Genomic DNA, 26,158 nt, shown 5'->3' with positions numbered 1-26,158 from the left:
TTTGTTTGTATTAATTACACCTTATGTAAGAATCCTGGATTTTGATTGGTTGATAGCCAATCTACTGTTATCAAATGAATATCATTCAATTTTTAACGCCACCGGGGTATTTGCCAAAATGATTTGCCTTTCTTACCCTCTCTGCCATGGTATTTGCCAAAAAATACTCTATCCGACTAGACGCTTGTAACGTCATCATTATCAATGCCTTTTTGTTCATTAACATTCGGTGTAATTAAACAGATATAGCATGTTCTTGAGGGGTAATTGCGAAAAATACCATTCTTGAGAATTAATTTCTTTTGCCTTATGGCTCGGGAAATTTGACATTCTCTCAACTGGTATTTTTCGCAAATACCCCTCCTTAACATGATATATCTGTTATAAATACAATAGAAACCATGAAACATCCCAGTAAGGGCTTTCAGAAGCAATGACTCAAACTTGAATGTCTAATAGAAATTGGAAAATTTTCATAGTGCAAAAAAACATATTTTTAATACAGAAATATCATTATATACCATCAATCAAATTTAGAATTTAACCAAATCAAGATGAATACTAAATTAAAAGTTCAACATCCAGTAATGAAACAAAATATTACCCTGTAGATGTTAATTTCAGCATCAAATTCATCTAATGCAGGTATTTCTGCTTTCTCCATCTCCTCACTAAAGTTCTTGGGGGTTAAGAAAGCTCTTCTTTCACTCATTCCTGCCATGGAGTTCAAACTACTGGCAACGGATGATCTGAAAAATTGGAAAGGTTCTCAATATTCAATCAATAAATTTAGCAAATAGATATATATAAATTATTTCTTAAAAATATGATCGCTTTTTTTTAATGACACAAGAGTTATTTCTCTTATGTCGCCATGATGGAGATAAAATACACAAATGTCACTTTTCATATTTCAACTAAATTCTGACATTTCACACTGTCCTCTTGATTTAATATAAAATGTTGTTTAAACAATTTTAACCTCTTGAAGCCTTGCATAATTCATCGCTTAAATCCAGTACGGACAACTGTTCCACCACATAATTCAATTTTCGTTTTATTAAACAAGAAATTCAACCAGTTCACCTCCAACATGGTGGCCAAGGGAGATAAACATCAAACTCAAATTAACTAGTACATTGTATATCAAATCTAAGTATAAACTTATTTGTCTCCTATTTCAATTGAAATGTATTTAAAATATCATTTTGTTTCACAATCACTTTAGGGGAATTAAAGCCTTAGCTCCTTTAAAATCTTTTAAAAAATCAGAGTAAATCTGTTTTAGACTTAGATTATACTTGTGTTTACCTTGATTCTGACCTCTCTGTTACTAGAGCTTTAACATTTCCACCAAAGTTTCTGTTCGGACTTCTTAATGGATTTGGTGACAACTTTCCTCGGAGGAATTCATCAAATGTATAATTCACATCTTGTAGCCACAAGAAGGAATAGTCTCCAAATATTTCTATCAATTTCTAAAACAAAAAACAAAACATTATAATATTATAAATTTCATTTTATCTGTTTGCTACTGTACATGTGCTTATTATACTTTCAGAATACCAATGAACCAAATTTTGTTTTTCAAGTAACAGTTTAAATATATTTTTTCAATCATTTTTAGTTTATGGAAGTACATTGTAAATTACATACCTTTTGGATTCAAATCAAAGAAATACAATAGAATACTTCTTTTGTTTAAAGGTACAGTCATTACTAGAAGAAACAGAATATTAGTAGTTGTCTTTCACAGGTTTCTGTAAATTGTTGCCATAGAAACATCTCTCCTCCTACATCCTTTTAATAGACTCTCTGAGAATCTGAGAATTGCTACAGAGCCTTTAATTTATTTGAATTAATGAAAAGTATTTTTTCATCAGGGTTGTGCCCAAGTAATGTTTAAGCTCACCTTGCACTCATGCCCAAGTAATGTTAAAGCTCACCTTGCACTCATGCCCAAGTAATGTTAAAGCTCACCTTGCACTCATGCCCAAGTAATGTTAAAGCTCACCTTGCACTCATGCCCAAGTAATGTTAAAGCTCACCTTGCACTCATGCCCAAGTAATGTTAAAGCTCACCTTGCACTCATGCCCAAGTAATGTTAAAGCTCACCTTGCACTCATGCCCAAGTAATGTTAAAGCTCACCTTGCACTCATGCCCAAGTAATGTTAAAGCTCACCTTGCACTCATGCCCAAGTAATGTTAAAGCTCACCTTGCACTCATGCCCAAGTAATGTTAAAGCTCACCTTGCACTCATGCCCAAGTAATGTTAAAGCTCACCTTGCACTCATGCCCAAGTAATGTTAAAGCTCACCTTACACTCATGCCCAAGTAATGTTAAAGCTCACCTTGCACTCATGCCCAAGTAATGTTAAAGCTCACCTTGCACTCATGCCCAAGTAATGTTAAAGCTCACCTTACACTCATGCCCAAGTAATGTTAAAGCTCACCTTGCACTCATGCCCAAGTAATGTTAAAGCTCACCTTGCACTCATGCCCAAGTAATGTTAAAGCTCACCTTGCACTCGGTTGTGCCCAAATAATGTTAAAGCTCACCTTGCACTCATCACTGTTCTCTTCTACAAGTCTGTTGATGTTATGTAGGAGTTGTTTGACTTCATCGTCAGCAGAAATGTAATCCTGGTATGTTCCCTGAATCAAACACATATGTAAATATAAATTGCAAAATCAAACTGTTGTGTAGTTTTTTTTTGTTTTTTTTATCATAATGCACGTTCTTAAAATTAAGATTTAAAATTGTCTTCAACTAAAAGTAATATCAAGTTGTCTTTTATCACTTATAGGTAGATTTTTATATCATACAGCTTAAAACTTGACAAGAAAAAGGCATCTTCTTGGTAGAACAAATGGACATGTACATAAAAAGCTCAAAATCAGATTTGATATTATGTGAGTAAAAAGGAGAAAAGTGAAATAATAATATCTCTTAACGCAATAGCTACAGTGAAGCTTGGGTTAATAGATTAAACAATATTTATTTAATATTACCTTGGGTCCTAACATTTTGACAAGTTTCCCCCTGGCTAGGTAACCATCTAACCATTGTTGTACCAGTTCTTGGACACTGATGACTGAGGTTGATTGATCCAGCGGAGGTCTGAATGCCACTCTGTTGTCTATCAATTCCAATCTAATGGTCAATACAGGCATCAGTGTATCGTCATCCTGTAAGATTAAGTTACTTGGAAATCAATCATAATTTAAAACAACATAACTTTTTGGCTTGTTGGTCTTAAAAAAGTTTATAAAAATAAATACTATGTACATTTTTCTCAAAAACTCTACTTAATTTACCCAATCTCTAAAGTGTCGTATAGGAATGTGGAATGACCTCTGAAAATTTACTATTGGACCTTCCATCTTCATTAAAACTATTTCTTTCACTATAAACACAGAAATTTCATGCATGGGTTAGTTTAGCTTTTTCCCCCTGATTTCATGAAATATGGAAATGTTTTTAAGAAAGCAATAATAGCGTTTTTTAAGGATTTTTTTTTCTATAGTTCCTGAATTTCAAAGATTGTTAAACCAGTGTTAATTTATTGAATTCAAACTGATTAAAGAAGTACTGCTAAACAGAAAAGTACCTGAAAGGGCTACCCAAAAGTAAAAGTTCTATTCAATTTGTCAGCTAGCCTTGTTCTATGTTGATATTAAATAACTAGCTTCAAATGGTTCTATAATAAGGTACAAATAATGAGTTCATCATGAAAATAAACAAAATTATTGCATAGCAATATAATATGTCCCACAGAAAGTAACCAAAAGTAAGCGTGCAATCAATTCCAATAGTGCACTAGTGTAATAAATCTTCAAAATTCATGACGTCATCGACAAAATCTTAGTTTAAACCAATTTTTACTTTCAAATATTATATTGATATGCAGTAAAAGGGTTATTGCATGAATATTGGTGAATATTGTCCCTCGTAAGCATATATTGCACTCGCAAGCTCATGCAATATAAAATTCTACTCTGGACAATATTCCCCAATATTCATGCAATAACCCTATAATATGACATGATTGAGATTAATAAGTGAAAAGAAATTGATGTAAAAATTTACTTTTAAAAGAAATTAATTTATATTTCCTGGAAGGAAAGAAGAAATACATTCATTTATCTAAAAAGATTAGTTCAGACATTTACCTAGAATAAAGACAGATGTTTATAAAACAAATCAAAGACTAGCTTATAAAGTAAAAGTTGAAAAGTACATAAAGATTAACAAAGAATTGCTATGTTAACTGATGTAAATCTTCCTTAAAAATGTATCCATCACCAAATTGAATTGAACTAGACATAGTAAAGATATTATAATTTATATATCTCATCAATAACTACTCACTGATTTTTCCTGTATAACACATAAGTATAAATAAAATCTCTATTAAGTTGTAATTGTACATACAACTTAACTTTGAAAATAAATCACATAACAAATACTGTATAGCGGGTTATTTTCTGGTGTAAAATCAAAGGTTTACGAAATATTTTGGGGGTTATTTTTTTCACAGATTCAAAACTTTTATCAATACCTTTGCATGTACACTTTTAAATTGGCCGAATTTATTTTGGTGATTTTGTTCTATCAGCTGAAAAAAGCGAAAATTTACACCTATCAAAATAACCCACTATATCGTTCTACAAAGAAATATAAAGACAATGCTCTGACTCAGTCTAAGAGCACCACATTGGCAGATCTAGGGGGGAGAGTTCCAGGGGTTGGAATCCCCCTTTTTTTTCTGTCGATCAATGCATTTGAATGGGGACATATTATTGGAACCCCCCCCCCCCCCTTTGTGTCCAATTTTTAAAATGGCTGGATCCACCCCTGCACCAATAAAAGTGGATAATTTCTTATAGAAGACTGAATTATTTCAAACCTATTGTATGTAATATAAGAAGTAGGATAAACAAACCTCTGCCATATTAGCCTGTACCAGATTATTCAACATAGATTTAAGACTGGTCAATGTGGCTTGTTTTAATCCATCTAATACAATGGCATCTATATAGTCAATGTAATCCTGCCATGCTGGAGAGGCCTGACTTATTTGTACAGCCTCAAATGACATCTGAACAAGAGAATGTATCCTATAGCCTGATGGTACCACTATAGCCTCATGTTCTTCTGTCAGCATCCTAAAAAGTCAAATAAAAAGGGGTTTGTATTTCTGGTTAGGCTTGATTTTTTTTTCTCCTCGTCTCAAATGAAATCAGTACAAAAATATGAATGTTTATGGAATCACTTAAAAATTCTTGCTCTTCTATAAACCACATTGAGATTAAAGTAAAGAGAGAATTTGCATAGAAGTTTAGCAATCAAAACAGTTTTGTGGCGGGTTGGCACCCTGTTTTTTTCTTTTTTCTTTTCTTTCTTTAATTTTTACTCCAATTATAATTGCAAAAAAAAAAAAAGCTATATAAAGAGTATTAATAAATATCTGCATATCTTTTTTTGTTTATTGGTGCATCCTTATTTTTTTTTAGGTCCCTCATATTTTCTTTCAACCCCACTTTTAACTAAAACCTACTTTTGCATAGAAAGAAGTTCCTCCATGGAGTAAGATGTATCTTTGGTCCTGCCAGCAAACACGTCTAACATTCCAGTAGACCATGAGATAGTGATCTCAGCTATCTCATGACAGTTTGTCTGTACCATGTCTAGGTTCTGGAATACATCCATACAAACTAAAGCCATAGCTTGTTCTATAAAGTCACCTGATTCCTTCATCTTCCATGTAAACTGCTGTAATCCTGATTCAAATAACTGAAAAAGACATAGACATAAATATTATGTAATACACACTAAAATATAGGTACTAAGACCAACTTCTAGAAAATTCATTCATGTAGAAATATAAACTACAGGCAACATCCTGTTGATACTTTTTACTTATATTTTGGCATTGAACAAACATGCATGTGCATTTATGGAACTGTTCATGACTTCTTTACACTGCATTTATTGAATGATGCATTCACTAAATTGGAAGAATATGATTAATATGTTAGTTGTCCTGTCACATGTCTTGGTTCTGCAGCCCAGACAAGTAAAGCATTGTAAAATAAATGAAGGAATCTCTTTAATTCTTTTAATCTCACATAGTCAGGTCATAATCTTGCCAGCAAAATGAGTTGCCAAAAGAATCTTCAAAATTGCTTGATCTCAACATCTCAGTCATTTCTTAGCAAAGTGAAGTTGCTATTGATATATTAGTAAATGAGAAAAGAAATGTGAAATTTTAGGATTTTTTGGTGAACTATTTTTAGAACAGGTAAATCAAAATAGTTACTATCAAGGAAAAAACAAATTTTTAAATGGACCTGGATTAATACTGTCAAAGTTTGATTGAAATAAATACAACAGGGAATTTAAACATATATGAATTTTAAATTCAATAATATAATAGGGAAATTGAAATATCTTTTGTTTTGAATTTAAGATGCATGGTTTCATGATGATGTTGTGTAATAATAAAGTCAGCTAATTTATTTTTTATCATATATTTACTACTAAATGTAATTTTTGGTCATCTGACAAGTTGGTGATAATTCTTCAAGGCTCTTCTGTAACTTGTATTCGAATACAATGTTTGAAGGGAAAGAACATCTGGAAAATACTGTTAATTCAGAAATTATTGTGAAAAATGCAGCATGGAGCAGGAACAATAATTTGAACTTGCATTTTGAAATTTTTGTATGAATAACACGATTTTTTCAAATCATAAAAATTAATGTTGCATTTTAAAATTGAGAATGGAAATGGGGAATGTGTCAAAGAGACAACAACCCGACCAAATAAAAAAAAAAAAAAAAAAAAAAACCTATTGAATGACAAAATAGCAATAATAAATGCTTGCAGTAATTTTTGAATTTACAGTAGTTCAGTTACCAGAGGAATGCACAATAACAAAGCATGATCAGCTGATTGATGTTTTGTTTTACAATTAGGATTAAAATCAAACACAGAAGATGAAAGATAATTACCCATTAACAGGTTAATTATTTGATTGAAGATTGGCTTGGGTGATTTTGTTTATGAGAATCTGGAGTTACAACTGAATCAATGTTTTGACAACGTATCCTTTGATAATAAAACATATTGGTAAGCTGTGAAAATTAAATTACTCAAGTAATCAAAATAATAGATCAAAAGAAAATCAAACTGTATATATACATCCTGATTTTTCAATAGTTTATCAAATTCAAAAATCCTTCAAAATACTGATAACATAAATTGACTAAACTTCTTTAGAAATATTATGTCTTTGGCTAACAGGTTAGGGGTTCAATCCCCAAAACCAAATCAGTCTCAATCACCAAAACCGAACATTAAAAGGAAGAACACAGATGAGACTGACCAAAATGTTAAGTCAAAGAAGTTTTGTAAAGTAATGAGCCAAGCTTGCTCTGATTGGTATAAAGAAGACCCAAAAGGTCTTTGGCACTGTGAAATTTGTCGTGCTGCTAAAAAAGGCAATGCCTATGCTCTTGGCCATTCAGTTCCTGCTAGGTCAAGAAATCAACAGAGACATACTAGGAGTAAGTTTTCTGCATTTAGCATTTTAATTGAAATAATATAAGAGTGGGTTAGATGCACATTGAGACTGTAACAGAAATAATAACATGCCACAACATTATTTTGAATATAATTTTTATTATTATTATTTAATACAATTTTCATTATTATTATTTTAAATAATTTTCATTATCAATTGATATTGTTTTTATTAATATTTAATATGGTGTTTTTTAAGAAGATTGGGTACGATTGTCAATGACTTGAGATAAATCTCAACCAGAGGTATATGATAATATGAATAAAGGCAATACTTAAATTATTGAGAAAAAAAAATTATGAAAAAAAAAATTTAATTTATTTTTTTGTATTTACAGCACATGATCATATAGATGCACAGACTTTCCTGAAACCTAAGGATCAAGCTCTCATGAAAAAAGTGTTAGAAGATGAACCTAGTGAAAATGAAAAAGCCATCATATCTGCCATGTCAATTTCTTATTGTCTAGCAGTGACAGGTCAACCTAATAGTATGTTTCCTAAATTAATTGAGTTATTAGACTGTGCAGGGCCATCCGTGTCGTCTAAACTTCAAAAAGCAAACAATGCTAGTGATGTAAGTGAGGCATCTGTAAATGAACATCAGTCATGTATTGCAGAAAGTATTGTTTCAAGTATTGTAAATGAAGTAAATTACTCAGATGAGAGTACCGATATGGCAAATCAAAAGAACAATGTCAAGACAATTAAAAAGCATGGACAATCCATTCTAACATTCAACTTTCGTTCTGCATATGGCATATGGAAGAAGAGAAAAGAGCAGAACAATCTACAAGTTTAAGTGTACTAGATATAAGCGCTAGGAGGACTTGTTGAACTTTGAACTGTGTAGACTATTGTGCTCTGATATGCTTTATATCATTTATGTAGATTGTGCTTGATAAGTATTTATTGAATAATGAACGTAGTGCCTGCTATATATATATATAAAGTAATAAAATATATTATTTTAATCTACTGTCATTTCTATATGTGCCATTGAATCGTACACAAAAAAAAGTCACAACTGATACAGTGAATTAATGTCATTTTTTCCAGAAAAAAAACTTCTTTTCCCTTATCCATCCTGGAAGAAGAAATCACTTCTCCCTCTTCAAAATTCTAGATTATACCATGCATAGTATACATAAAGAATTTGATGACACAAAGCAAAAAAAACAAATTACAAAAGTGGAACACCGTGTATTGATAGAAAGACTTACCAAGTCAATTTTCAGTAGTTTCCTCTCAAACAATGGTTTCTCAAATTCTGTAATAGTTCTCATTATAGTATTATACTTGGATACAATTGTCTCTAATCTGGTGGCAGTTACTCGTAATTCAAATGAATCAGTGTTCCTAAGAATCTCTTTAGCCGAGGATGGCAATAATATATCAAATGGTGCTTGACTGAGGTAGTGTATTTCACGTAGTATAAGTGGTAACTGTGAATCCAGATTGACGTGGATCACTTGTGGCCTCACTTCTACTTCCTCGTCAAACTCCTCAGCAATCTGAAACAAAATCACAGGTTCATCTTTAAACAGCGACTATGTCTTCTCTTTAACTTCTTCAATATGAGAAGAATGTGTTAATGAAGCATAGATTAATATGCAGGAGTCAATGTATGAGTTCTAACCTAATGATGCTTTGTTTTCTTTGAAACATTATGACATTGTTTCTATGTGTTGTAAAAAGATATTGCTCGGTTGTTAAACTTAAGGACATTGTTTTCTGTGTGTTGTAACAAGATATTGTTCGGGTTTTAAACTGATCACATTGTTATATTTAACAAACAGTAAAAGGAGGCAAAAATAACATGAGAGTGCAGAAACTGAAAATTCACTCATTTTCCAAATCATAAGGGGACAAAACTTGAGAGCAGCCATCCAAATTCGCTCTTGGTTTCTGATTGGTGGTTATAAGAAATGTCTTCTAGTTTCATACCATTAGGTTAAAGCAAAGTTAGAATATGTGGAAATGACAAATTCAGCAATATTTCCAGTTATAAAGGCACATATCTAAAGAAAGATATGCCATCTGGATTTAACTCTTTATCCACCACTGACGGATATATACGCGGTAATTAACACCATTTAGTCGTAGTGACTGATAAATCCACTTGCTGGGTCACCTGTGTATTCGCAGTGACTGATCTATCTGCTTTAAGCAATGCATGCGCAGTCGCGTTGACGGATATTCCCGTAAAATATACCACTGTTAAAACTCTTTAGATTAGACAATACCTAGGGGGAATTCCGGAAATGAACAAATCAAATTTCGGTTTTACAAATGAATAAGCTTTCAATTCGTATATTCTTTTTCATTGAAAGGTAATATGTTTACATTAAAATACATTGTTTTTACATTGAATTGCGATTGAAACAATGGTCGATCAATGGGCTTCATTCTTCGTTTTCAAGGAAGAAGATGAAGGGTTTTAGTGTTTTAAGCAGTCTGATATAGACGAAAGTGAAGTTTGAAGTGTCGGCAGTGATATCAGTTATCCGAAAATAGCGAAACGAGGAACCGGAGTTAGATAAAGGCATTGGACAAATAATTTGTTTTTCAACATATTTTATTGGATTAATTAGTGAACATAATTGGATCAAAATCAGAAATATAAAAATTCAAACAAATGAGAATTAAATACATTTTTTATTTTCAATTTCTATACAGTAATTGCTTAATAATTTCATATTTAATTGCACCCCAGTAAAAATTATCACACTGCAAATAATCTCTGGTAGTTAACCTACAAATCAGCTGCAGTAGCTAACTAATAAGATGTGTGTAGTAGTGAACTCTATGATCACCTGTGGTAGATAAGAAGTTAAACTTGATATGTGTGGCGTGTATTGGTAATAAGCATTGTGTGTAATTTTCATAATATTTGATTGAGGCAAAGTAGAGTAATAGTGCATAAACTAAAATTCGAAATATATATCGATTTACTGTTGATTCATTATTATTTGTGGGATACCAATTTTTGTGGGTACAGGTGAACCAAGAATTCATATGTGAAACTAATTACAAATTTGCTATAGGCATTGTACACAGAAATCGACAAACCTCCAATTCAAATATCCACGAAAATGTAAGTTTTCCTCAATCCACGAAAATTGATACCGACGAAAATAAACGAATTCACAGTATAAAGGGACATAACTTACCAGTAAGGCTTGTTTTAATTTCATGGTAAGTTCTGCTGTTATATTACTCTGCCATTCTGCTATGATCTGAGTTTGGTAGTTCTCTAACATCTTCATACAGTTATTATAACTATGTCTCATCTGCCAACCGTTTTCTCCTTCCATGGAATGTGGACTCACTTGACGAATCTTATCCATTGGTCTCTGTAAAATTATTATACAGGTATAATATACAAAATTAATTCCAGTATTGCTTTTTAAGGTGGTACCTAACACTACAGGGAGATAACTCTGTAAAATCAGCTGAAAGTGTTAATTTCGTTACATTGTTAGAGAATATCAAGCTTCTCAATGATCAAAATTAGTGTTTGTCAAACTGCTATATAACCAGTGTAATTTTTCTGATAAAATGGGTGGTTCAAATTTTTTGATATTTTTATATTTTTGTCAAAGGGTCAAAGTAAATACTTTGTCAAAACTTTATGAAAATTAAACGAGCCAAATTGATTTTAGTGAAAGTGTTAGGTACCACCTTAAGGACAGCTGATAGAAAATTCAGAATTCAAACATTTTCCAGGATGATTATGTATATTTTATAAATGCTCAGTAAACAGCAAGCCTAGACAATTCTTGAATCTTGAAGATCACAAGGTGTTTTTTTCTCTCATAAACCTGTATCATTTAAGATTATTTAAGAAAGTTTCTGGGACTACTGCACAATTTAAGCAAAGCCCAAATCACCTACATGTCCCATATATATATAAAAGATGAGGCACTATTCGTTCATAAGCTATTTAAGTTAGAGATTTAGTCAATTGAAAAAGAAAATAATATAGACTAGATATAAAAGAAACTAAAATCTTTTGATTTCTTTTTAACTTTTGAAATAATCAGTTGACTGAGAACAAAGAGAAGACAACTGCAATAAAAATTCCAATGGGTACTTTCATTAAGCATGGATAACATAAGTGAAATAAACTGCTGAAATAGTCAGAGAATTATTATAGTAAAGATTGTTGAAGACATTAATTTTAAAGCGGTTTGACAATTTTTGAAGCAGAGACAGTGAAGACATCACTGGCTTATGCATTCAATTGTTTTCACCTGGTTTACGGAAGGTAGCGGTAGTAATTACAGGGTTATTGCAGATTTGTTGTTAGTCAGAATAGTAAGAAGGATAAGATTAACTCTCTTTCTCTAGGAAATGGGAATAAATAACTAAAGCATAATACAAGCAAATATTCCATGATACAATTTCCTTCTGGAGTAACTTCCCTTTCTATAATTTACAAGAGTTGTCTCTCTTCAGACAAGGTATTCTCTTTTTAGTTCTTTGAAAGTGAAATATATATTTTTTAATAACTGTGCAAACAATATGTTTCTTAGATATAGAAAAAAAATGATAAAAAATTTGTTGCTTTATTAAAGTTTATTTCTGTGTTTGAAAAAGTTTAGATTTAAAATAAATGTTTTGCAGATAACATCAAATGAAGACTACCAAGAATACCTGTCAAAATTAGAGACAACTTTTGTAAAATATTTGGCATGATAAGATCCATATAATAAATATAGTTTTGCAATGGCTACCTGTAATTAAAACTGTCAATCCCTATAGTAATACAAAACTCATTTTTTTTTATAAGAAATATATTTAGATATTTAACCGTATTCTTATTTATTATACTCATTCAATCAAAGTTATTTTGATTTATAAAACACTTTAATGTAATTCCCAAATGTAAAAGTAACAAAACCAGAGCATAAATAACCCTCACCAATAAAAAAAAAAAGACTCAAAAAAATTAAGCCCAATATGTTAATCTGTAAGGTCTTTGTCAAAATATAGTATAAAATTGTGAGCATAAAAAAAAATAATAAAAAAAAATAACAGACTCAGAAACACATATAATTTCAACAAGTTTGATAATATATCATACTCTTTAAACTTCCATTAATTGTCCCATATAATAATTTTAAGCAAAGCCCATATTCCATAATATATAAACTAAAAGCAAGACATGCAATAATGAACAATATTTGACTATGTTCTGCGTATTTTAATACCCTATCTACTTTTCCTTTCCCAAAAGAGGAAAAACATACTTGGTCCACTTTGTCCATTGTATTCTGTTAATAACATATCATATAGGGTTAAAATACAAATGAAATGTAAACTGTCAAATTCAGAATTTATTGGTGTATTTATTTATTAGATTTTGTCGTATAAGACTAAAATGCGATTTTAATTTTTGAATATTGACGCAGTTTTATTCATATGAAAAAAATCAAAAAGCAAAATTAAATTATTGCAATTATAACCCTGTCACATTTTTTGCAAAAATAAAAACATTGCAATAATTTCTGAATTTACAGTAGTATTTGCTATATGCAGCATTGTTAACTGATATTTTTTAAAGAGTATAACTTTAATATGATAGTTATTTGATGTTAAAAAAAAACCTGTATATATGTACTATTGAAAGCAAAATGGACTGAAGTAACTTTAACTGTATTCTGATAAAACGATTTTCATTTCATCGTGCTTTTTCAATAGCTCTTGTAACAGTCTAGCATGAAAAAAGGTGCATACTAGGTATTTAAGCTAAAAAGAACAAATTAAAAAGCCTCATCTTCTACCTAAGGAAAATTATCATGAACATTCGATGGCTTCCTCCTTATCAAGGCAAGACAAATCTGTTGTAGATTATCAGTCACCATCAAAAACATTAGGAAAACCTTAATGTCCATAACAATTTACCCAGTTTTTGATCAAATATTTTTAACATAAAGCTGTTCAGCTGACTGCTAATTTATAATGTGTTTTTTAATTTTTATTTTTTTCTAATTTTCCCAAAAAAAGATGTTTTACTCAAACCAAAGCTCCCTTTTTAAAAACTTTACAACTGAAATCAATAATAAAGTGGAAAATACATTCATTTCATTCCAAATGTGCAGTTAAAGATTTTGTATTACATGTTTTTATTTTATTTGTGACATACAACATCTATCTAAGTAATGGGGAGGACCTCATAATGATCAAATTACCCGGCCAAATTATATACTGATATAATGCAGGTTAATAATTAAAACAAAAGTTTACTTATATGACAGATATGATTCAAACTGTGAGTGAAACAGGAATATAGAATAAATATATATATTTTTTTTTCAAATGACCTACTTTAATTCTGTCAATAAGGGCAGTAACCCAGATGACTTTACTGACGATCGGTGGCATGTTCAGATGTCTAGGAGGATTATGCTGATTAGCCTCAAACATATTCTGAACAGTTTGTAATTCTTCTGTAAATACTGTCACTATTTGTTCATCTTTATCTTTTAAATGTGCCTGAAATCAGAATCAAATATTAATACAGTTAAAAACATATTTCTAATTCATCACATACACTAGTAAGTTTTTATTTTAACAATATTAAAATTTTTGATAAATTTTCTTTTACAATACTGTGAAAGTACTTTTATTCATGGGGTATCAATTTTCGTGGTTTTCGTGGATGACTTAATCCACGAATTTAAATGTCTAACAAAATATAATAAGCGTTGTCCAAAATAAGACATAGAAACATCCAAATGTAGATTTGACTGCTGATAATATCTAGAGAATACATTGAATATCGGCAAATCTACCAAATGCACTATGAACTCCAACTGCAGGCAGGATTATATCCATTTAATCTTTAAAAACCTAAACTGTAAATGTTGACCTTTTAATTTTCATACAACATATTGTTGATCGATGAAAGTCAGATTTCCCGGTGATGATCTGCTATGATATTTTTCAATTTTCTCATAATTCTCGTACTGAAAATAAATAATTTCATAATTGGCTTGCTCTTGATTAGAAAATAAAATTTGAAATTCAAAGTCCATTTATAGCATTTATTTATGTAACTGTTCTATTCAATATTGACATGTTTATGGCCTAATTAACACCTTTGATGGTCGATAATCTGTAGATCACTGAATCTTGAGTTTATTAGTGTCAACACTACAATTAACACAAGTACACCAATGTGAATGTTTACTTTGCAATTTTCTTCAATCGTGAAAATTTGTAATCTTCCACTCCTAATTTTGTTTTGAGAAAACTAAAATCCACGAATTTAAGAACCCATGAACATATGACTTTTGCTCAAACCACGAAAATTGATACACACAAATTAAAGTACTTTCACAGTATATAGAATGTTGAACATCACAACAATAGGGCAAATCTAAATGTAGCTGGGAAAGTATACCTTTATTTACTTTTTATCCTTATACTGGCTATGAAACTACAGAAAAAAGTTGTACTTGATTCAAGACAGGATAAGACTATAATATGTATGGCAGAGTCATATAACATTATGATTCAAAGCACTGCATTTAGGCTATTTCGTGGCTGCCAGTTTTTATGGATGAAGAAGCTGGACAACAGGAAAACCGAATAACATTATGAAGACAGCTTGTATCATTATATAAATACCTGTACAAGTTACGGACAAAAGGAAACCGAATAACATTATGAAGGCAGCTTGTATCATTATATAAATACCTGTACAAGTTCCGGACAATAGGAAAACCGAATAACATTATGAAGACAGCTTGTATCATTATCTAAATACCTGTACAAGTTCCGGACAATAGTAAAACCGAATAACATTATGAAGGCAGCTTGTATCATTATATAAATACCTGTACAAGTTCCGGACAATAGGAAAACCGAATAACATTATGAAGACAGCTTGTATCATTATATAAATACCTGTACAAGTTCCGAACAATAGTAAAACTGAATAACATTATGAAGGCAGCTTGTATCATTATATAAATACCTGTACAAGTTCCGGACAATAGTAAAACCAAATAACATTATGAAGACAGCTTGTATCATTATATAAATACCTGTACAAGTTCCGGACAATAGTAAAACCGAACAACATTATGAAGACAGCTTGTATCATTATATAAATACCTGTACAAGTTCCAGACAATAGTAAAACCGAATAACATTATGAAGGCAGCTTGTATCATTATATAAATACCTGTACAAGTTCCGGACAATAGGAAAACCAAATAACATTATGAAGACAGCTTGTATCATTATATAAATACCTGTACAAGTTCCGGACAATCGAGAAACCGAATAACATTATGAAGACAGCTTGTATCATTATATAAATATCTGTACAAGTTCCGGACAATAGGGAAACCGAATAACATTATGAAGACAGCTTGTATCATTATATAAATACCTGTACAAGTTCCGGACAATAAGGAAACCAAATACCATTATGAAGACAGCTTGTATCATTATATAAATACCTGTACAAGTTCCGGACAATAGGGAAACCGAATAACATTATGAAGACAGCTTGTATCATTATATAAATACCTGTACAAGTTCCAGACAATAGGGAAACCGAATAACATTATGATGACAGCTTGTATCATTATATAAATACCTGTACAAGTTCCGGACAATAGGGAAACCAAATAACATTATGAAGCCAGCTTGTATCATTATATAAATACCTGTTCAAATTCAGGATGATAGGAAAACATGTATAACATTATGAAGGCAGCTTGTATCATTATATAAATACCTGTACAAGTTCCCTGCCGCTGATACCTTCAAACACTTCCAGTAACCTTAATTGGGCCTCAACTGTCGGACATTGGTTAAAAGAGATCCTTAATATCTGTGCCAGCTTTCCCTCTAATGTCTGAAATAAACACACAATTATTCAATCAAACTATTATAACTATAGATAATAAAATCCAAATGTATGCTGATACCCTGTCCATATCAAAGGGCTAGTAATTTTTAGCAAAAAAGTAAGAAAAATACTGTTACTGGACTGACTATATATAGTTGGGTTATAATATTTTGAAGTTATATTTGGCAAATTGTACATTATGACTGAACAAATCCTTAAAAAAAAATTGAGAAAAGAAATGGGGAATATGTCAAAGCGACAACAACTCGACCATAGAGCAGACAACAGCCGAAGGCCACCAATGGGTCTTCAATGTAGCGAGAAACAAAGTATTTTTGTATATATGGTTTATTCAAATTTTGTCAAAAGAATTGTTTTATAATAAAAATAAGAGCAACCTTCTTTCAATGATCCAATATCAATGCTACAATCATACACTTAGGTTTTGCTTTGTAGCATTCCCTGAACAGAAGGCAAAACAAATGGAGGAAAATTATATATTTTTTTTCAAGTATTGAAATCCTCAAAATGTGGAAAGTGCACATACCTTTACTACTGTTCTAAATTTGAAAAATGCTCGTTCAAAGTTCTGAGATCCATCAATACTAAGTACATTTTCTACAACTGAGAAGAAATCTTTCATCACTTGGCTATATTTCTGATGAATTTCTTTCACTAAAGCATCTAAACTCATACTACCAGCGCCACCTATCTCAGCAGCATCAGCCAACAATCGGAAGTGACGAGTTGTCTCGACTAATTCTAATACATCATTGCATCTGAAATTGAATATAAATGAAAATGATGAAGGTCTAGAAAAACTTTAAAATATTACATTTTAAATCATCAAAAACAAAATTTTCTCATCACCTTGTCAAAAGAAGTCCAATGATACTTTGTTAATTTGGAACTAAACATGTAACACACAAAAGAACAGACATGGGAATCAAAACTTTTTGCCAACACCTGTATGCAAAGGTATCATAAATATATTCTAGTATTAGTATGGAAAAAATGATGCTATAGTAAATCATTATGAAACATGGACTTTAAATCTCAGTGCATATGGACAACTTGGTGTCCTTTTTTATGTCCATAGAAAGAGAAATAGATTTTGTAAAAAAAAAAAATGAAGAAATTATCTTCAAATTTCAATTAGTGATTAAAAAATCATGGATAAATATAAATTGAAAGTCAGAGGAACAGCAATCATTCAACAATATAAAAACAAAACAAACTTACTAGTTATTGAATCTTACCTTTCCATAAAACTATTTAGAAGGTCAAAACATGGAGCATTTCTTGGTGGCCAAGGGCTGTCGGTCCATAATTCATCTTCATTCAGTGTTGAAGTACTCCCTGTATCTCCTGTCCTTAGACCATACCTTGGTGTGTAGGCATGAGGACCATACATCTTTGTCAAAAACAATGTGCCCTGAGGCTTTGATGCCCTGTTGAACATAAAAGTAATAAGTTAGACAATCTAATTTTAGCTGCTTATGGCAAAAAAAAATCAATTCAATAATAAAAAAAATATTTTTTTATTTTTATGATAACAGTTAACAACGGTACCAGGATTATAATTTAGTACGCCAGAAGCGCGTTTCGTCTACATAAGACTAATCAGTGATGCTCATATCAAAATAGTTATAAAGCCAAACAAGTACAAAGTTGAAGAGCATTGAGGATCCAAAATTCCAAAAAGTTGTGCCAAATACGGCTAAGTAAAGTATACAAAAAATATATGTGTAAACAAAGACAAAGTTCTCCTTTTCTTAAGTTCTTCAATCAACTATCTATCTATCGATATTTTTAGAAGTTAAATTTTGTGTCATCAAAATTTTCCCCTAAAACTGGTAAAACTTACAATCTTTCAGCATTTTCTACAATGTTTTGATGGTTTTGTTCATCAGCTTTGTCTTTGAAATCCAAGTAAGTTCCACGGAATGCTGCACATACTCTTAAAGCTTCCTTCAACTTGGAATATGACTGAAATAAATAATATAGATAATATAGATAAATATGAAGTCACATACTCTTACTTTCCTTTGATTTGAATATTACAAGATAATGGCAGAGTTTCAAATAAAATGATTCATGTTCTAGTATTTTAAGCTTCATTAATGCTATTTTGTGTATTTTTCCTTTGTCTTTTTTAGTGATAATTTTTCATATCATGCTACTCGCATGACATGGAAAATTATCGCTAAAGACTAAGGAAGCACCTGGCGTTGCTAATGAAATTGACATGAAATTGACAACGTAGTCATAGGTAAAATAGCGATAAACAGATTATTATTGGTCATCTCAACTCAGGTGCATTTCTCGCATTCACTGTCCCGTCTCAAGCGAGCAAAAATCTCGTTTAGATGATCAACGATAATCTATAAATATCACCTTTTTCTATGTCTATAAAAATTTTATTCTTATAACAGCTCTTTCATTTCTACTGTGAAGAAATATTAATCTTTTATGTTTTGTAAATGCTTTCCAAATTTTTTTACTTTTAACCCTTTTCTTCATAATGACGCTTTTTGACGCCACCCCTTTACTCCATAATGACGCCTTTTGACGCCTGTGTAGTACCTCAGTTGAAACGCTTCGACTACAAAGTGTCTGCAGTAGACTTAATAAAATGTGTATCCAATATGAATAGGATATCATAGGAATATCTGACTTAAATTTATTTGATGAAATTTTTGTTTTTCGCAATGCATTAATACTTTAAAGCATATTTTCAACATTTTATTGACAAAATCCTTTGCAAATCAGGTATGCCAAAAAAAAAGGTCAATGGAGGAAAGGGTTAATAATATATGCTAATGTACCTGTAATGGTTCTCTCAGTATATTTTCTCCCACCAATGATATAGCTCTGTGTACTACTTCATTGGATAACAGTCTCAATAAGTTGTGAAATTTATCCATCTGATGATAATACCTGCATATGATCATAAATGTAAAATTAGTAAAAACTATTCTTTATTGGTCGTATAGAAAAAATAGAGCAAGGTTAACAAAACAGCATCATAAACCCTCACCAAAAATTTGGTCAAAACTTAACAAAAATATTGAATAAATGTATCATTTGTTGATGTGGTTCATAAGTGTTTCTTGTTTTTATATAGGTTAAACTGCTGGTTTTCCCATAAATGATTTTACACTAGTCATTTTTAAGCGTACTTTATAGCTAACTGTTCGATGTGAGCCAAGGCTCTTTGTTGAACACTGTACTTTGACCTTTTTTATGAAAATTTTATTCTTATAACAGCTCTTTCATTTCTACTGTGAAGAAATATTAATCTTTTATGTTTTGTAAATGCTTTCCAATTTTTTATACTTTTAATAGACTTGGATTGAGAGTTGTCTCATTGGCACTCATATCACAACTTCTAATATCTATAGATTAATCTGCGACATTTCGTAAAAATTAAAAAAAATCCATCCTGTATTCCTCTGTGAGTATATTTAAGACCAACAATAATTAAAAGTTAACTTAATTCTGCCTTAAGTTCTGTTTGTCATTAACTAAGATAAAAGTTTTGATCTTATATTTCTCATCTGAGTGGAGAATGTATAGTTCAATAGTTATTGTCTATCCGCTGCATATTACAGTCACTGTCTAAACAGTCTGAAAAGTTGTGTTTTAAGTTTTAAAATGTTTTTTTTTAGCTGTTTTCATGATGTAAACTGAAATTCTAATTCTTAATGAAAAATAATAGCTACTTACACTGAATGTTGCCATACAAGGAATAACACTTGCATCATGGGTTTGAAAAGTTCCAGCATGTGTTTAGGATCCATGGTATCATGGAAATCTTCAAATAACCATCTCATGGTCGTAAGGAATTTTAGGGTTCTATTGGTTTCTTGTACTGCCTGAAGCATAAATTAACAAATAGAACTATTAATTTAACAAATTCAGTTAATTCGGCAAGCACTTCAAACATTCCATCATGCTGTTAATTCAACCGTAAAATGTGTAACCATCTTGGATAACTAAATGTCATTTTTTTAAACAGATGTTAGGAGGAAGAAACGAATTGTAATATTTCAGGAGATGATCTACAAACTGAATCCTATAATTAAGCTAATAAACTTGTTTGATTTATTGATTTTTCTCCTACCTTGTTCACATCTCTTCTGACATGGTTGAACGAACTTGAGTATTGGCTCTGTGCTGAGTCTAAGTTCTGTAGAATATCTTTAGCTACTGGTGATTCTAGCTGTTTAAGAATGGAATGCAGTCTTCCTAACTGACGTTCCCACATCTTAATCTCATCTAAAGGTCCTGGCTCTGGTCCAAAGTGACCAAACAAGTCACTAACCGGATCATGACGTAGTACACCCTGAATAAAATTAACTTTATATCTTAGAAAAAATACTTTAAAAATGCAACTAACAATTTTTTGGAGGACTGAGCAAATCTATTGTAATGGACAGATCTAAAATTATTTTCAATGACCTCTGTTGTCTCATAATGACAGTGGTAACCATGCTAGCCTCAATTTCAATTTGTTGAAGTTTGATTCCTAGATGCATCAAATCAAAATCTTTTGAATTTGTATTTTCCAATTCTTGGCCAAACATGTGGTTTAACAGAGTAACAGAAGACTAGGAAGATCATCCTGAATACACATTTAATATTTTTCTGCTGGCCATCAATTTATCAATCAAATAATATTAGAGACAACTGTTTAACAACTTTGAGAGGATTAGAAACCAAATTTACAAATAACTGCATTGGTATGGTAACAGATAAACTAACCATATGAACAAATTGACCAGCTAGCTTTGTATTCTTACCTTAATCTGTTTAATCCAAGCTAACACAGTGGTCTCTAGAACATGTAATACAGCACCTCTCCTGTTTACAGCTGCTGCAGCTTCAGCTAGAACTTCTATAGATGGTAAACTTAGTATGATCCTTCCCTGAAAAAAACATAAAACACTTATTTTGAAAAAATGGACATTTTTTTTAAATAAGAATAAAAGATTTTTAAAAATTACTAAAATTTGGAGAAGCACGCCAAGTCATCTAATTCCAAATGGCAAAAAAAACAATTATATATTCTTAATTCTTGTCAAACAATTCCAAATCATATCTCATGGAAAACAGTTTTCCCCCAAACACTGAGTTTTTCTACACCCATAAAACCATGAAAAGTAGAATTTTCATCACCCAATAGTTGTGAACTTTTATGTAGACATTTTACAAGAATATATTTAAAAAAATAAAAAATCATTTCATTATATATAAATTCAGAAAGTTGGGGTCTTCTTTTACAAAATCTGCTTCTTTTTTTTCTTCTTTTTTTTATCATATATGACAATTAATCCATGTTAGATTTATGCTAAATTTAAAGAGGTTCTGAGTTCAATTTCATGACAGAATATTTCTACTGACCTCTGCATGACCTTGTGAGACTTCCACAACTGACATCAAGCGATGTAAGACATCCATAACTTTATCACCTCCAGTAGTGGTCAAATTTTGTTGATTGGTGCATAACAAAGGGAGATAAACCTCTCTAATAATTAACTCTAAATGTTCTAGTGGAATATTTGTACAGTCCAAGTAAAACACTTCCTTCCCTGAAAGATAAAATGTATATGTTTCCAATTATTTAAACAAAATATAAAAAAGAAGATTCGGTATAATTGCCAATGAGACAACTCTTCACAAGAAAGTTTTTTTCTTCACTTTTGCATAAGAATTTACATATTCAAAAGCAACAAATAACAAAAATATACAGATCAACTGTAATATTGTCAAATGCCTCAGCCCTGATTTATTTTCCAATAGAGTTAATAAATGACATTCACAAAAGTTGAAAACTAAAACCAATTTTTACTGTCTTGTTTCGATTTGATTAAAATAAAATTGAGAATGGGAATGGTGAATGGGTCAAAGCAACAACAACCCAACCATAGAGCAGACAACAGTCATACATGTTTATATAGATTAGACCGTTGGTTTTCCCGTTTGAATGGTTTTACACTAGTAATTTTGGGGCCCTTTATAGCTTGTTGTTCGGTGTGAGCCAAGGCTCCGTGTTGAAGGCCGTACTTTAACCTATAATGGTTTAATTTTTAAATTGTTATTTGGATGGAGAGTTGTCTCATTGGCACTCACACCACATCTTCCTATATCTATGATACATGCATGTAATATACTGTGGTTTCATTATTATTCGTTGGATACCAAATATTGTGGATTTCGTGGGTACATGTGAATCACAAAATTAAGTGTACAACGAATAACAAATATTCTATATGATTGTATGCAGACCTCGGCAAAACCACAAATCAAATATCCATGAGATTTCCTTAATCAACTAAAGTAAATGAATTTCCAATCTATATAGCCAATTATCAAACAATTGATAATTTATATATTTTTTTCAAGCTAGAAGGGTATTTCAAATGTACTTATTTTTCTAAAATGTTTATAATTCAACATATATTTTTGAACTTACCTATATTTTCTTTGGTCAATTTTGTACCAGCATTACATTTTAAGAAGAATATTGACTTGTACTTCATCTCATGTGGTGGTATAAGTGAGGCTACAATCTGTTTGGGGGGTCTGTTGAACACGTACAAACATCTCACATCCTCGTTGTTAATAAACTCATAAAAGGCTAGTCTACAAAAATTTACACAATATCAAAGATATCATGTGTTGTAATTTCGATCAATGTAATCTATTACTCTATTCAAGGAATTCAGCGTTTCAGAATCTAATGCATTCTGGGTAATATTTTCAAAAGCATACACCAAAATGTTGAGATTGGTTTAAATCATTCTAAACAATGGAAATTCAACCAATGACGTTACAAATGTATGTTATCTTCATTTTGGTGTACGAACAATGAGATTACCCATAGACCTTTAGATTCTGAAAAGGCGAATTACCTAAACAGTAGTTTCTGACAATAAAGAGCTGACCAAACAACATTAAAATTAATTATCATCAAAGAGAAGTTAAGGAGGCTTGTGGGTAAAAAAAAAATCAGCAAAAAATAAACATTTTTTTTTGCATTACAAATTTTATTTATTACACTATTAGTTATCACTTTATAATATCGTACAAAACTCACCAAGACAAATCGATATGGTTTGGCCACAGATGACTTTAAAAATGTTTATATCATTGAAAAAGCTCCAAATTATCTCCCTTTGCTGCAAAAATCTCATTTTTTGACTTTTAAATTGAAATTTTTTTTTTTAACTCATCGGTGACCTATATATATTTCTTTTTTTTTTTTAAACTAGCTGTACGTAAACTAAATAATTGTAAAATTTAAGCGATTTCTGTAATTTAGTTCTTTTTTTCTCTTGATATTACCAATATTTCTCCTGTTAGATCAACAGAAAAAAGGGACATTATATAAATTAACAAACATGTATGCTTCTTTCAGAGGCAGAATGTGAGCTTAAATGAACAGTGAACCCTTATTAATATTCTATATTTCTATTAGGTATTAGATAAAGTTTAATCATAGAAAAACATAGGAAAATGCTATATAAGAAAAAACAAGAATGTGTCCAAGTACACGAATGCCCCACTCGCACTATCATTTTCCATGTTCAATGGACCATGAAATTGTCTAAAAAATATAATAAGGCATTAAAATTAGAAAGATAATATCATATGGAACATGTGTACTAAGTTTCAAGTTGATTGGACTTCAACTTCATCAAAAACTACCTTGACCAAAAACTTTAACCTGAAGCAGGACAGACGGACGGACGAACGGACGGACAGACGAACGCACAGACCAGAAAACATAATGCCCCTCTGCTATCGTAGGTGGGGCATAAAAATGATTTAGACACGTGAGCCACTTTAAATGCTTATACAAGATGAGTAGGAAACCAATTGAGATTCAAATATTCACCCAAACCTTTTTTCTGGCATGTTTAGAGTTAAAATATTAAATCTTCTAAAATTCAGAAATAATAGCATTAACAGTATAAGTTCAGAAAAAATTATTTCAAAGACAGACCAAAACAAATGAGAATAAACAAAATACCTGTTCTCGTCATTGAGGAACATATTTTTGAGGTCTTCATTTCGTGGACGAAGAGAGGAATTAATCCTCACTTCTAACCATTTCAGTCTCTCATCCATTTTTAAGTCTACAAAAAAAGAAATAGTGATTTTTTTTTTTTTTTTTCAAAATATGTAAGTTGTAACACATAATATGAATCCCATAAAGAACTTACTTCCCAACTCAATCTATGAAAAAAATGTAGGTAGTATGCATCTATTAAAGTATTCAGTAACAGTTTTAGAGTAATTTCTGAGAACTTGACTTAGTAATTTACCAGTTATACATAGGAATCATTCATTGAAATGAAAAACATCACTGTAGTGTAGACAGACTGTTTGAAAATATATACCCTGTAATATTATAAGAGACATAAGAACATCGTGGTTTAATTTTTAACAAAGTAAAATTAACAATGGGGAAAGAAAAGTCTTCTCATCTGTTTTTTGTCTAGAGTTTCCATTAACTGAAATATCCAAGTCTAGAAAAGAAAACTTATTGCCGTTAATTATCAAATACCATTTCTTACTGTGACATCATAACATAAGTTTTATGACATAGATTTCCAGGGTAAAATTCACACAATTTTATCACTTTCCCTTTGTGGCTTCAGACATTTTCTATTGGGAGGTCAAAATTTTCTGGAACCTAAGGGATGTCTGAAATGCACCTTATTGCTATTTCCGGCTGACACGGCACAGATTCTTAGGTCAGCTGGGAATAGCTATAAGGTGTATCACATATCCATTGTGACATCAGTTATTAGGTATTATTACGTCAAAATTTTTATAGGAACCTGTTTTATGTCAGGTTAATTATCATATGGCGGACAAATAGTGATAAGGTGTATAGTAAACATAAAGTCATCAGCCAAGGTATATTTTATCAGGATATAGCCAATAAAAGGCACTGTCTTTTCTTTATTTTATGTATCCTTGTCTCTCGGGTTTTCATACATGTACTTTTAAGCCTTGTGACGTGACATTGAAAAAGAATACATAGCAGAAATACTATATACATGTAGTACACATTCATATGACATACAAAAATATATAATCTGACCATACAGTCATACTATGAAAGATTAAAAACCTGAGTCCTGAAAAAATGCCTATACAAAACAATACAATATAAAGCCATTAAAGGCCACAGACACAGCTTAGCTACAAACTGGGATAAAGGAGATCTCCACTAGTGCAACTATAGGTTGGTGACAGTTCATCTTAAGCTAAGTTAAGTTGAGTATGGGATGTGTACTTGTAGTTGTAAATGTTCATAACTTGTCATCAGACAGAAGGGGCACTACTATCTCAGTATCTGACTATTTTTGTGGTCTATCCTGTGAGTTTTCAACATTTATTAACAAAATGATTGATTAAAATACTCAAATAAATTTGTTGTTTCAAAAAATAACCTTAACCTTTAAAGAAGCAGCTCCATTAATTAAGAAAAATCTCTGTTTTACAATTTTTCCACCTAGCGTTCACACGTTGTCGGCCATATTGTTTGTGTTGCTAGTCAGATTTTTTAATTTGCATAACATTAATGAATTTGAAAAATTGTTTTAAAAGCAACCAAACACTCTTTTTATGTTTATAAATGACTTATGAAATAGTTAAACAGTTTATTTTTGTAACTT

General features: G+C 31.0%; 2 protein-coding genes across 3 annotated transcripts in view; one reads left to right on the top strand and one right to left on the bottom strand.

Moving 5' to 3' along the window:
- The window catches only part of LOC134721100 (uncharacterized), a 105,641-nt gene extending 79,611 nt beyond the window's left edge, over positions 1–26,030 (bottom strand). For both annotated transcript variants that reach the window (XM_063583833.1, XM_063583834.1), the window contains exons 1-21: positions 25,940–26,030; positions 24,502–24,607; positions 22,942–23,111; positions 21,870–22,057; positions 21,269–21,394; positions 20,590–20,811; positions 20,193–20,341; positions 19,292–19,403; positions 18,331–18,452; positions 17,723–17,914; positions 17,011–17,242; positions 16,350–16,469; positions 13,925–14,092; positions 10,765–10,947; positions 8,815–9,105; positions 5,565–5,800; positions 4,950–5,172; positions 3,016–3,192; positions 2,563–2,658; positions 1,312–1,478; positions 605–749 (exon numbers count right to left, since the gene is read on the bottom strand). In XM_063583833.1, the coding sequence (XP_063439903.1) occupies positions 605–749; positions 1,312–1,478; positions 2,563–2,658; positions 3,016–3,192; positions 4,950–5,172; positions 5,565–5,800; positions 8,815–9,105; positions 10,765–10,947; positions 13,925–14,092; positions 16,350–16,469; positions 17,011–17,242; positions 17,723–17,914; positions 18,331–18,452; positions 19,292–19,403; positions 20,193–20,341; positions 20,590–20,811; positions 21,269–21,394; positions 21,870–22,057; positions 22,942–23,111; positions 24,502–24,599 (3,417 nt within the window). In that variant the 5' untranslated portion in view covers positions 24,600–24,607; positions 25,940–26,030. The remainder of the gene's footprint in view (positions 1–604; positions 750–1,311; positions 1,479–2,562; positions 2,659–3,015; positions 3,193–4,949; positions 5,173–5,564; positions 5,801–8,814; positions 9,106–10,764; positions 10,948–13,924; positions 14,093–16,349; positions 16,470–17,010; positions 17,243–17,722; positions 17,915–18,330; positions 18,453–19,291; positions 19,404–20,192; positions 20,342–20,589; positions 20,812–21,268; positions 21,395–21,869; positions 22,058–22,941; positions 23,112–24,501; positions 24,608–25,939) is intronic.
- LOC134723316 (uncharacterized) lies at positions 7,331–8,715 on the top strand. Its single transcript, XM_063586936.1, has 2 exons — positions 7,331–7,575; positions 7,930–8,715. The coding sequence occupies exons 1-2, from the start codon at positions 7,428–7,430 to the stop codon at positions 8,391–8,393; spliced, it is 612 nt and encodes a 203-aa protein (XP_063443006.1). The 5' UTR covers positions 7,331–7,427; the 3' UTR covers positions 8,394–8,715.
- Positions 26,031–26,158: the final 128 nt, after the last annotated feature.

This window comes from Mytilus trossulus, chromosome 6 (genome assembly GCF_036588685.1).
Source record: "Mytilus trossulus isolate FHL-02 chromosome 6, PNRI_Mtr1.1.1.hap1, whole genome shotgun sequence".
In the NCBI taxonomy this organism is placed as follows: domain Eukaryota; kingdom Metazoa; phylum Mollusca; class Bivalvia; order Mytilida; family Mytilidae; genus Mytilus; species Mytilus trossulus.
This window is presented reverse-complemented; position numbering and strand designations above follow the sequence as displayed.

Excerpts from the sequence above, each read along its gene's own strand:
- LOC134723316 (XM_063586936.1), top strand. The coding sequence starts at position 7,428 with ATGAGCCAAGCTTGCTCTGATTGGTATAAAGAAGACCCAAAAGGTCTT. Across the intron at positions 7,576-7,929 it reads TCAACAGAGACATACTAGGA|CACATGATCATATAGATGCA; the intron begins GTAAGTTTTCTG and ends TTGTATTTACAG.